Here is a 14,143-nt window from a genome sequence, read left to right as displayed (position 1 = left end):
CATACTACACACGCTTATTGACGGGTGTTAGTAACATTTAAGTCACTTTATTTTGACAATAACAAGCAAACCAACAAAATGTGACAGGACTCATGAGTTTGAACTTGAGCAGTCAGCAACTTGCCAACGCATAGTGGGCAAAACTGTTGAGTCATTGAACAGATGCCTGTGGTGGATGCATGCCGTATGAGCAATTCAACAGCAAGGCGCACTAACAGATTGTCCCTTGAGCATGCTCATATGTCAGGAATATAACGGCGACATAATCTTGGTCTTTTCTTCCACGATTCAGTGAACGTATTGAACGAATTAAACAAATTAAGATAACTTTGAGCTATTTCTTGCACTGATTCCAAATCTGCTCTTTTTTTCTAGCACATCAGATTTTCATTATAATAGTCATAAAATAACTTTTTTTTAAAAATCATTTTTTCTGAGTCATCATTGAATTTCACCACTTTGAAATTATAATGAATTATCTTCACGTATTTTACGTGTCTTGTTCACCTGTCATGAGCTCAAATTGCTCACATTTGGTTGGAATCTCCACCAAAAATATTTCCCCAACTGGTTTACAAATAGAGTGGTGAGGAACATCAGAGTCCATCTTGGCTTTCATGCATCACCATCAGCATCTACATCTGGCCCAGTTCCTGCATGTGGCAACAATATAGCATCCTCGTGCAGTAATGAATCAAATTAAGTGAAATGTCAACTCTGCTAACCGAACTCTCCTTCTCCTCTCAGCATGAAAGGAATGGCTTTGTGACTTCAATTTGTCTCTCCCCACACAATTTTTTGCATTGCAGTGAAAAATGAAAAATATATGCAGGCACTCATGGAAGGAATAGAAAAGGGGGGAAAAAATTAAATTGGAAAACATGAGACTTTATTCATGTGTAAGTCTGTATTCCACTTTGTTTGATGTGAATCACTATTTTTAGTCCTCTTTGTAGACCCAATAAAGTGGAAAAAGCAAATATTACACTGAAAATGGTCATCCGTCGCTTTGTAGTGGTTCAATGAACCAATCATCTCCTGATAGATAGTCTATATTTCATACCAAAAGACGATCAGTAGTTTTATTTCTACTTGGTCTGTCCAGTTCAAAAGACGAGTGGTTGAGTTTTGCGATGAGAGCGAGTGGCTCTCCTTGCATCACCAGTTGCAAACCAAAAGGTGTATCCAATGTCTTGGGGGGCAATGGGAGAAGATGAATAAGGGAAGCGGCATAAGACCCACTCTATATATAGCAGGTAATCTGTCATTTCATTTTTGTCGTCTCCCTTCCCTTCGTTTTTGCTCTGAGGGATGAGGGATTGATGTTCAGAAGATCAGAGGAAGTAAGGAGGGGATCTTGGTGGCATGGGGAGAGGAGAATAGTGTGTGTGTGTGTGCGTGAGGAAGCCTGTGTAACTACTTTTTCTTTGAGGCCCAGTTCAGCTGGCCAAATCCAGGTGGAATAGTTTCGGTTCCCACATCTCAAAGAAACAACATCGGTGTCATGAGTGCCAACACTCTCATGGCAGATTTTGACTTTCCAAAAAATGTAATTCCTTCTCGACAATATTCGCCTTCTGTGCCTCGAGGCACACACTTCTAAAGGGGGACATTGTTTTGAACATCTTCACATCCAAAGACCAGTTGATCTTTTCCATTCAAACGGGAAAACCTTGAGTGGGAAAAGGTTGAGACTTCCTGCTGAGCTGCTTTTTGATAAAGTTCCTGCGGTCAGCTCAAAAACAGAGATGAAGCAGATCAAGACACTGACGGACCGAATGAGACAGCGAGTGGGTAGGATGAGAGAAAGGCGAGGAGGGATTATACTGTGAAAAAGCAAAGGAGACAAAGGGGGAATACAAAAGCCTGCTGCTACAATACATCTTTGAGCAGTTGGGCATGATCACACGCTTTCATAACACTCTGTACAACCTGGGCGAGCTGAATCAGCAGTGGTTCAAAAAAAAAAAAATCTTCAACTCCTTTACAAGTCCCAGTAAGACTTCCAAGCGGATCTTCAATCTCGCTATACCAAAAGCCGAGACTGCAGCCGTGCACTAATGCATATATAGGGGCTGAGCGGAATCATTAGAATAACTCAACCATTCGCAGTTAGCAAGCTAGCTCGCTCCATCTCGAAACACTTTCTCTGAATAATTCACAGAGGTGTAAATAAAATATATCCAGTGGCCTTCACCCAAAAAAAAAAAAAAATTAGAAACAAGATAGCTGCCACACTGAGTAATGAGTTCTTCTTGGGTGAGCAAAGGAGTTTATGTGACACGCAAGCAGATGCATGGAACATCAAAAAGAACCTCACCTCAAATGTCAATTATTCACAAAGATATTGAAGGCTCGGGTGGCGATGCTCGGCATAAAATGGAATATTTTTCAGAGGTATCTGCCGATGAAAAGGATCTTCTTAACCAGCAAGAAAATCAAAACAGGAGTGATTGGACTGATGAGAACTCAAACTACATGACAAGAAGAACCACATATGATCGTGAACTTTATCCAACAGGAAGAAGTGTGATGTTTTCTGAATAATGCATGAGAACAACAACGAGGCCTGGATCAGTTCTAAAACAAATATCTCTGTGATCAATGAGGTTGCAAGCTGTGCGTATTGGTTTCAACCAACAATTCCAAACTATTTTGACAAAAGTATTAGGACAGCTGCCATGTTACACATTTCAAAACAAATCTCCCCAGAGCAACATCTTAGGACAGCAGCTCCTTCTCACCTCTCTCCTCCCTTGTCAATCACAGAAACATGTCCAAGTTGCCACCCTCACCTCTTCCAGCTCATTACAAATTCAACTCCATCTGTTCACTGATCCAAACCACCGTCCTCCATTCTTGTATTTTCCTTTGAATGAATAATTGTTTCACTGAGGAAGGCGGGTCAACAAATAGGCAAGTCATGTGAATTTTTAGTAGGAGAATTCTTCTTCAACCATACTAATGCCTTAAGTTATTTAATTTAGTTTTGACACTTTCAATTGGGAAACACTACGGACCACCGCAAACTATTTCTAGAAGCGGATCCAACTAGAAAACCAGTTGCTGGTCACTCATTGGTTAAGTAGTCTTGCCTAGACTATCATAGATTATCATTTATCATTAATTTACTACTTGCACAAATGTGCTATTCAGATTATTAAATATAGTATGTATATGTATTAGTTATTATAGATATACATAATTATTAAAAATTCTATTCAGATTATTGATTTGAATCTCAATGTATTAATTATTATGAATATATATATATATAATTATTAATAATTCTATTCAGATTATTAATTTAAATCTCAATGTATTAATTATTATAGATATATATGATTATTAATAATTCTATTCAGATTATTAATTTAAATCTCAACTCCATATTTTTCTTAATATGGTTCTATTTTTGGTTTAACTATTTATACTGTTCTCATGGGGGGAAAAGAAAGGAACAATTCAGTATTATGGTGTCATCTCAGCCTCCGCTGCTCTGTCTCCCTCTAATTTCTCCACCCATCTATTGTCCTCAGATCATAGTACACGAACTCTCATTACAGGGGTGTTAATAGACTCTTTTGCGACAAGATCCTCTTTATTATCCATTGACTGCGGACTACATTTCTAAGCTGATTAGCCTGAGCTGTCTATTCAGCATTTCAATTATCAACATAGACTCTGCCTTATATCACATCACCCGACAGAGAGCACGTCATTACTCGCAAATACTCTTAATCTCTGAAACCCGCTGCAGAATGAAGGAACTATGAAGTGATGACATCGCAACAAATCTGAGACTCTGAGGCAAATGACAAAATTAACAGCGATTGAGAGCAGTTGAGACCAGCCGAGAGAGAACTGCCATTTTAGCATAAATGGAACAGCTGGCAATCATGGGAAGAAATTGGGCACAGGAATTAGTGATGCCGTTTTCATGTCATCCAAAATATGACAATCTCTGGGTATATCGGTGTGAAGTGTCCCTGCTTTTATTAAATAGCCAGTAAACACAGGCGTCACTGCGTTCTGTCGGACTTCTTTTCACACTCACTAATCCATTGGTTCATTGTTAATCCAGCTGTGTGCGGAACATGGCTGACGTCAAGGAGATGATGTCTTTGCTGGCGGTATTTTGGTCAGCATCATAAACTGTAGTAGCACGGCGGGTGTTATGTCTTTCACGCACAGTGGAACTTCCATTTTATGGACCAGGAACCAACAGACTCTATTTAGCGGACAACATTTGCCAAAGTCAAGCTAAATGTTGTTGTTGTTGAGAGGAATACTTTTTAATTACACGTTAGCATCTCATTTATTTGATGTTACATTTTTTTTTAAGGGGGGGGGGTATGACAATTAATCAGACTTTGAAAAAAAGTCTAGTTTTAAAAAGTTCTGCTAGCAAGTTATTAAAATACTTCCTTTTGGGAGGGGCATTAATAATCCACAAGATACGAGAAGAACATTTGTGAAGCAGTACTTTTCCTTGGATATTGTGCGGCCTATACGCTGACTAATGAATTCGAAAAGATGTTCCCAGCGGATATAGTCAATGATAGAAACAAAGATTAGGATTTGACAAGCTGTGGAGAATGTTTGTGTGCAGATCCGTATAAACTGAAAGATAAAAAGTGATGTGTGTGGTGACACCCAGAATGCTAGAAGCAAAGCAACAAGGGGGCCTTATAAAGACAAAGTGATGGAGCGAAGTAGAAGAGAAGGACAAGAAAGCTGTCAGATTGAGATTGAGTAGTATAAAGTGGAGGAGTTGTAAAAAGTTGAAAGCTACGCTCTACAATGACACAAGTATGCATCCCAAAAGAGAAACTGAGAGGAGAAAATAAAACGGTAAACGATATAACGAAAGCGTTGTAGAGCACGTACTAAATGTAGTAAAAAGAGACAGCAGATGGTGGGGATTATTACGGACTAAAGTACTCTGGGCCCTACTGAGGGAAGGCCGTAGACGTAAAACCGGTAAGCTTCAATCTGTTATAAAATGCGCTGCAGGGTCACTATTACCATAACGAAGAAAATGCAAAAGCAGAAAACGAAAGAACGCAACATAGTCGTAATCACTAAATCTGTGTGTTAAGGTGTTTTTTCTTTCTTTACCTTTTCCAGTGAGTGCGTCAAACCTTGAACCTGTAAAACGAGAAAATAAAACAGTATCATTGACATGTTCCGACTTACTATGCAAGCGTAAACTTCACAGTCGAGATCCGATGCAAAATTCTGCACAGATTAAAAGGCTCTGATTCAAAGGGTGCGAGATTTATCAATATTTAGGTGATTAATATGGGTTTCGTGTGAAGTGCTGTATTCGTATTTTGATGACCTTAAGTATGGAAGGCATGCAAAATTAGAACAACCTCTCAGTATGCAACACAGGGTGGAGTGAGTGAATACTACATATGCATATAAATGAACATAGCAGGGGGGGGGGGGGGTCAATTACAGAACCATCAGCAACATGAACTGCAGCCCTGTAGAACTCACACAAGCTTGGATCCCATCAACAACCTTTACCGTTGCTCTCCTGTAATTGCTTATTGAGCCGTGTCACTCACGACCTTTTTTTTTTGTTGTTTTTGTTGCTTGTAATTGTTCATTATTCAAGGCTGACTGCTGCGGTTTATGTTGTTGTCGGGAATGTTTAGAGAATCAGACCGTTTCTGGTAGTCAGAATGTAAGTAGATAAAATATAAATAGGATAAGGAGTTCATCGTGAAAAGTCAAGTCATGTAAAATAAAATGTGAAAAGAAGTTGCAATACTTGCCGAAAGAAAAAACAAAACAAGATGGAAGTCATCATTGGGAACGAGCATTTCAATTTAGCATTTATCTATTGGACACCTTTCCACCAGGTTGACTTTGCCGGATTATTATTAAGTACTGTATCATACGCCTATTTTAATGACTTTCCATGAGAAAGGAAGTGATGGAAACAGTTGTGTGTTCATACACGCTATTGACTACTTTTGTGTCCTGACAGAGGACAGTTAATCCAATCCTTCACTGGCAATCACCAGAGTAATTATTGTGCATGAATGCCTTTCCAGCAATTGTACAATTTCAATTGAAAATCTCATTTCTGAGGACGCCTGACTGCAGGTTTCATCGAAAAACACCCAAAGGTTACCAGACACTGTCACCCTCAGCGAGTCCTTCATAACTCATAATAAAATATCCCTTTCTTTCTCTCCCACTCTCTGCCTTAATGAAATTGGACAGTAGCTGGATGGACGCCAATTGATTTCATGTTGCCGATATCGTCATTAATGCAGCTGTCGTTAAAAATGGCTACTCTGTTCCCCTCTTCTACTCACTGGCAGTTCCCAACAATCACGTTGAACACCTCACTTAAGATGACACACCAATAACAATTGATTAAAAAATGGAATAAAAATGTAAATGCCACATAAGAAGGCTGCCACCAAGACTTTGCAAAACTGTGATGCACATATGCAAATCACTCATCACCGTGTTGCCCTCATTTAACTAACTAGACATTATTACACATAAGTGATGCCTCATTGAGTTACTCAAACAAACAGTGTTTTAAATGGCAATTCAATGAATCCCCTTCACAAATTACAAGTCACTCAGACTAAAGTAATCATCCTCCGTATTTTCTGGCTGAGTGCTGAAGGTGTGAGGCAGATGTTTTGCCTGGCTTATCCTGACTGCTCATGTCGCCATCGCTAGTCAACTCCTCACGCTACCTGCGACAAGCGACCTCACTGTTCTCGAGTTGGAGAACAGCAATCATTTCTCCATTGGTTAAGCATCGAGGCCCACGCTGACCTCAATCTAAAAAAGGTCCGTCAGCTGGCAGCTGGAGCAAAGGGCTCATGGGAGGAGAATGGAAGAAAAACAGGGCATGCACCACATTTAAAAGAATTGCGTTGAGTTAATATGGTGATCTTCACAGCTGTTAAAGCTAAAAAAAAATAAAAATAAAAAAACAGCTAAACAAATTAACAGCGCAAATTAGTGGAAGCAAGAGTGAAATTAATAAGGGCTCATTACTGTACATTTGTCGTCACACGGGAATACCCGCATGGCTTTTCAAATAACGATTGTTCCTGAAAAGAAAAAAAGCTGAAATGAACATTTGTGTTTTAGAAACATGCAATTTACTTTCTGCCATTCATATCTTTGGTTTCTATAAAACAGAGTGCTTGTGTGAAAAACCCATTACGTGATTTGGGTATAACGGAGCATAGGAAGCAATTTACAGACAATTCGGACCCATTAACGCCATTCAAATTGGTTTCAACTGCCAAGCTCCTGACATTCCCTCATGTCAGTTTCCATGGTGATAAAGACAGCAAAAAAACATACACACACCTACTCTTGTATCACCCCACCTCTTCCCATCCCCCCAAAACGTTACACACCCTGTCACTACATAAAAATATAAATGAAAACACATTTTTATTCAAAAAGGACTACAAATATTTCAGATATTATATATGAGAACAGCAGACAGCTAAAGCAATTCAACAAAATATTCTATTCCCACCAACAATGTTATTAAAATGTACAACTAAATAGGCCGAAAAATACATTATAATTATTATTTTATTTTAAATGTGACCTTTGGTGCAGTAATTGCGCTGAAATCCTAAAACCTACACTTGATTTCCCTTGGAAATAAGCAGACAGCATCCACTTCTCTTTCATTGCCTTCCTCTGATCGCAATGGGTTGATCGGTTCTATCACCTGTCCCGCTATAATGGGCTTAGACAACATTATCCTTCGTTGACTACCCAGCATTTTCATTGAGCTATAGTGCACTTCAAACTAGTGTATGCTAGTTTGGTTCAGTTACATTCTGCCTCACAGCGGTGCCTGTGTTTTGTTTTGCTTCAAAAGACAAAAAGACTCAGTGGACGTAGAAGAAATGCGGCTTCAAGGAGAACAGACATGTTCTTCCCTGAGGCAAAGCTACACTTTTCAGCAAAAGGACAATCACTGGGTAGTGAGCTGCAAAGTTGGAGATGGAACATGCCAAAAGAATACGCTCCCTCAGGAGGTGAAGTGTTTCTTTAAAAAATAAATTTGCGCTGCCGTGTTTTAAGCACATTGTTGGCATGCCTTCACACATGGTTTCATGACCCACGGTAGTCACACCTGATTCTCAAGCTCTCTTGAGTCTTAATCAAGTTGTTTTGTTTCGCAGAGGCTTCATTAGAACTTTGTGTGATTGTTTAGGTGTGAATGCCTCTGAGTGAGACTGTGTGTCCGCTCAGGTGGATGTAACATCCAAACAAAGACGCACAACACACTCAGTGTCCTCGAGAATTTCCAAACCAAAAATACAAACAACTGCCCCACATTGTTAATATTCCATTTTCCACACTTTCTGTCCTTGGAACTACAACTCTTTGCGAGGCAGGCTGCAGGAGTGAGGCCATTGTATTTTTTTTTTAAATTAATTATTTATTTGTATTTATTATTGTATATTTATTTATACCTATCTTTTTATTTATTATATATTTTTATTGATGTATATTCATTTACATTATCTTATTAATTAATTTATTTATTTATGGAAAATGATTTCTTTGTTTTCCATTCCAGCTCACAATTCTCATGGGTCCTAGCCTACATTACAGCACAAAGACTATTAATCTTTGATGATCAGACCTTTTAATGTTGCTTATATAATATTAATTTGCACCTGAAGGGTAGTATACGGATGCACTCAAACAAATATTGTAAGTGTGATCAGTCAAACTTTACTTTTGTAAATGACATTGTCATGGTTCCAATGAGCTCATTTGGATGTTTTTTCTAACCTCGAGAAAAGAAATTCATAAAGCTAGTTGGTGTGTTTCATATTTTATCTGCAAGGCTCTTGGTGGCCATCAGCTGCTTAATGTTTTAATAAGAGCCGTATTTGTTCAAAAGAGGCAATTATGTGTTCAAATGTCTTACTAACATTAATGAGCGATTGCACAACACGAATGAACGTCAAAAGGCAAATAATTACGAAAGCTAGGGATTCATTATAATAACCGAGAGAAATGTCTCCTGAGGTCAATTATCCACTTGTGTTAGCCAAAGACTCTTGGCCCCAATGTCCAGAAAGACAAAATAATACACAAAGACGCAATCTGCAGCAAGGGGGTTTGGGAAAAACACAAAAAGGCCAACAAACATAATTCAACTAAACATTCGCAAGCACACAGAGTCAATGAGTCTCCGCGTTTTAGCACAGAAGTCAAACATGTTTTGCGTCTTACCAACCAGGCTGCTGTGTTTTAATCGCAAGTCAGGCTTTAATTGGAAAAAGTGTGAAGGGACTCAAATCTGTTTGGCACAATGAGATGAAAGCGTAACATTGCCTGGTGGTTAAGCATGTGCTTGTATCATGAGGTCATTTTACAGTCAGTCTGTATGAACAAGACAGAAAAGTCGGATATTTTTTTTCATTTTAATGCACAGCAATGTACATTTCGATAAGATGCTCTTGTAGCCAGCCACCCAACTCTCATATACAGTAAATCTCAGTTAATGTCCTCACATGCTGCACTTATCATCATGAAAAATCTACTTAGATGATGAAGAAGTAAATGCGTTTACGGCCATAATTTAAAAGCCCAAGTAAATAATGCATTAACTACAAGACCAAATACCACGATTTTAGCAAAGTCCTATTTCGGATTAAGTGGAGAGAGCGGAAAGACCACCCATAGCTCCCCATAAATAATCCAAGATATTTTTAGTATGTAGGGATTAATTAAAACCAATTTCTCAGCAATTGACAGGTATGAGTGATGATTTGCATTTAAAAGGTACCATTGCAATTTTTTTTTCTTTTTCTTATAAATACATCAATATTTTCCATCGCTTATAAATTGCCACATTTGTATTCCTGGTGATGTTGTAATCTGCTGTGTAACAAGTCACGAAGTCACTCATTTCCATTTCCTGAGAATCCGATTCTTATTAAAATGCCAGTACAGATGGACGGAATTCTTAAGAAGCCAAGAGTCTGCAGAGTTTAACTCGGGGTTGAATTGTGCCAATGTAGAGCAATACCACGTTGAGCCCCGTCCGTCCGCTGCTGCCCCTGGCAAACAGAACAAGGCCTGCTTGTTTGGCAGGGACCTGCTGACAGGAAACATAATGTATTCAAATGCAAATGAATGCCAGTGAATACACGGCCAGCCAGCGTAGCACCTTGTCCTTCCCTAAAGTATATAAATGTGCAGAGAAGTCGTACAGTAATTGAAACGTGCACACTCACAACCACAGACTGCTCACTGTCTGGTACAGAACCGCCTGATGTGTCTCATCACCAAGGAGACCGGCACTAAGCGGGCGCCTGGCAGAGACAGACTGCCATTTAGCATTTAGGACCCCACAAAGCTTTCAGGCAGAGAATGGAGGCCTTTTTTCAATAAGAGAGAGAGAAAATGAAACACAAGGCAATGCATTAGTCACGGAATGAAATTGGAGAGAATGAATGAGTGTTTGAGAGTCACATTGGAGAGCAGAAGCGGGCAGGTTAGCAACAGGGTAAAAACACAGCTGGAGAAAGAATAAAAGCGAAAGTCAAAAGGAGAAGATGCTTTCGCCTTTACATCACTGACTGAATCACCATTGAGGATGATTTGTCTGACTAACAAAATGCCTTTTGAGATTTAAGACACGTGTGAGTTTTAACTGACGTCATAAACGGGAGTTTCTATTAATAATCATATCCACCTGAGTCTCCGCTGGGAAGGCGGCAAGTGCAAATGAAGTGCAAAGAACCATTATTTTTGATTTATATTTATGCAATTTGGGGAAAATAATGAAGCCGGTGGGGTTGGAAGGGGAGATTACATGAGAACACAGTAAATCAACTACTCGGCTGCCTTTTAAAAAGCGAGTGGAAGATTGACGAGTTAAATGGTTGAATATAGGAGGAAGTTAAGCTATGCCAGAAGCCTCCGACATATAGTCAGGTGAATTAATTTTCCCTTCATTTAAAAAAAAAAAAAGTGTGGGGGGGCGTTTAAATGCAAATGAATCCCCACAACAATTCTGCTTTCCAATCATGGGCAAAGCAGAAGGAGTGTGTTCTACTCTAGCCATCCGAGACCCACATTCCATCCCCAAATCATCTTCAAAACACAAAGAAATTGCTCTAAAATGGGACAAAGCCTCATATTAATATAGCAGCTCTGTCCCGAGTACAATAGCATCATTGATCATTGCATGTCATCATTAAAGAAAAAAAAAAAATACTGTTTGGTCTTACAGCTTTAATAAAAGGAAAATGTCAACAGTTGATAGGCCAGAAAAGATGGATCGTCTGATATTGTGTCATTGATTATGAGATATATTTATTAGAGTTTCACAGGCCCCTTGGAGAACCCTCACCGCACTTCACTCCTTTTTCTTTCACTTTCTGTCCATCAATATTCTACATTTGTGTCATCACGTAACAATGGAAAAGATAGCCAAATGGAATTCCGCACGCTTGGCCGTAATTACAGTTGTGGTGGTGTGCAGACGGTAACAATTTAATAATCTCCGGGTAATTACCCCAATTGAATAGATGGATTGTTTGACTTTGCCTGAATGTGGATGGATTTGCTTGTGTGTGAGTTAAATGGAAAATACACTCAAAATTATTAAAGCTCATTAAACGTTGTCCTGAACGTTACAATGCAAGTGGCGACCAGCCATATATTTAATAAAAATAAAAAAAACATCCTTAAATCCAATTGCAGATTTGTTCATACTGTACAAACAATCTCCCAACCCCCAGCAGCTGATTGGATTTCAAATCGCTCCTACAATCACATCTATTTGATTGCCACGTGCAGTATGCACCTCAGCCTGCCCTTCAATCACAGAGTGCTCACAACAATCAAAAGGAAGTTGGCGGGCAGAAGAGCATTTCGTAGCAATGTCGATATATCCCCGGATACCACAAGCACCTTAGGGAAAATACAGAAAAGCTGTGTGGAGCATCAAATGCCGTGCTCCCATCCAATAATCTGCTTTAAGATCATTGCAGTTTCCAGAGCCGCTTTTTTTCCAGGCTCATTCTCATGCTCTATTGAATTGAAAGTGTATTCCAGATACATTTGTATTAGAAATACTGAAACTTGGATAACAATTTGTTGGAGAGGAAATCGTTCGGGGAGAACTTCTTCTCTTTTGGCACGCTTGCTTACAAAGCTTAAATAATGTGTGAAGCACAGTGCAGTTTCAATTTTAATGTCAGGATGCTAATTTAATAGCAAAAAAATGCTTCTCTTTTTAGCTCATAAATTTGCAAATATGATCTTGTAAATCTTTCAAGCAAGTTGCCTTTTGCTCTAATCTGTCTTTGTGCTGTGCAAAAGGGAGAACAGCAAGCATATCATTTTGATTTAACGCACAAAGCTTGTGAATGTTTGTAAACGACCCTTGTATTGTGCGTGTATTGAACATTTCTACAAGAGTCAAATCATAAAGACGTCATCACGAATACAACTCGCGGGCTGTAAATTCTCCAGACAATGGCCTGCTCCGTTTACAAATAGAATCAATTGGACATAATGCGGATGTTGTACAGCCGAGATGACAGATTTCATGCCTGCTATTGCCTAATATGACTGGTTGAGGCTCCTGTAGCTTACTCTATCTTTCTACATTATATCATATATATATATATATATATATATATATATATATATATATATACTATATTATGGAGGTCAGAGGCTCTGGATTATGTCCCCACACGATCGGGTTCATCAAGCGCCACGAGGTCATTCAGTCATTTGTGTAGATCAATGAACAATCCATTTTAAATTAGCAATGCAGAGCTGCAGTAATCTGGGGAATGGAATTTTGAACTACACGCACACAACATATGTTCCGCTGTTTAGAAACATAAAGCCTGTTGTCATTGAACATCTAGTCCCTGATGATTGCATGAATAGAAATGGCTCAGCGGTAATCAATTGTACCAGCACACAAGTCAAATCAGCAATTTTCCAAATGCTATCTGCATTGCACCTTGAATTGGACACGGGAATTACACAACTATTGCCTAACCCGTTGGCAAGGGTTTGTTATTTATTTTCAAACATGGCTAAAATTGGCCAGACTGTGATGATTATGTAAGGTGTTTTCAAATCTATTGAAAACACTTTTGTACAATGGTTTAATTTTGAAACAAAGCAATTAGTTCCGCAATGCCTTCTATCTCTCGCTCTCTTTTTTTCTAATCTCCCAATTCTCTGTAATAATGACCACATTGTCCTAAAACAAACAATTGAACAGCTCAGTTGAAAAGTATTATACTAGTCAGCCAAGCAACTACTGGAACCCGTCAATACAGTCCAGGGACCTTGTGATCAACTCTAATTTATTTGCTAGACGATCTGTTAGCACACACTTGTAGCTTTCATATGTGCACAGAAGCGTTTCCTTCATCACTGATCTGAACTCAAAGATCCCTATGATGACAATAATATCAGTGATAACAGAGATTAATTTTGCAGAGCGTGAAGTGTGAAATGTCATAATATATTCTCTCAGGTTTGTTCAAATAAAACATCCTCCAAGATAATTGAGACAGTGAATGTGGGAAACGGTCAAGCCATTCAGTTCATAAAATGTGATTATTGAGATTAAAAAAAAATTGCAATGTTTGTTTTGAGGGCAAGGTTGAAAATAAAATGTCTTTAAATCATCTCGACATGCATTACCGAGCCACCTTAACACTACGTGCCAAAATGATGTGATGCTGAGGACCCATCTGCAAAGATCCTGTCAAAGCTTCAGAACCAGCAAGGTGTGAACGACATGAGAGATAGCTCTAAAAATTTATGAGCACAGAGCGCACACACACGCAAGCGCACACACGCACACACACACACTCAACTGATAAGCAGCATCAATCGAAGACATGATCTCGTCTGAATGCAAAGCGTTTCTGCAGGATTGCAGGTATCATCGTTTTTAGACTTGGGTCTAAGAGTGATGATGTTATTGGTGACTGGTTCTTGACACATACAACAAATGGTCTTCCTCGCAGATTATTTTCATCTCTATGTAGCAAAGACACATTGGCGGAACTAAAGGGGTGGGCCGCTGGGGCAACCCCCCCCCCCCCCCCTTTAGCTGTTTTTCAAT

At 39.1% G+C, this 14,143-nt stretch overlaps 1 protein-coding gene across 2 annotated transcripts in view; it reads right to left on the bottom strand.

Annotated features, from left to right (window-relative positions):
- Positions 1 to 14,143, bottom strand: part of igsf11 (immunoglobulin superfamily member 11) — a 51,985-nt gene that overhangs the window by 32,906 nt on the left and 4,936 nt on the right. For both annotated transcript variants that reach the window (XM_037267364.1, XM_037267365.1), the window contains exon 2: positions 5,122 to 5,151. In XM_037267364.1, coding sequence (XP_037123259.1) covers positions 5,122 to 5,151 — 30 coding nt within the window. The remainder of the gene's footprint in view (positions 1 to 5,121; positions 5,152 to 14,143) is intronic.

The sequence above is a fragment of the Syngnathus acus genome, chromosome 13 (assembly GCF_901709675.1).
Source record: "Syngnathus acus chromosome 13, fSynAcu1.2, whole genome shotgun sequence".
In the NCBI taxonomy this organism is placed as follows: domain Eukaryota; kingdom Metazoa; phylum Chordata; class Actinopteri; order Syngnathiformes; family Syngnathidae; genus Syngnathus; species Syngnathus acus.
Note: the sequence above shows the minus strand (reverse complement) of the source record. Positions and strands in the feature narration are given on the sequence as shown.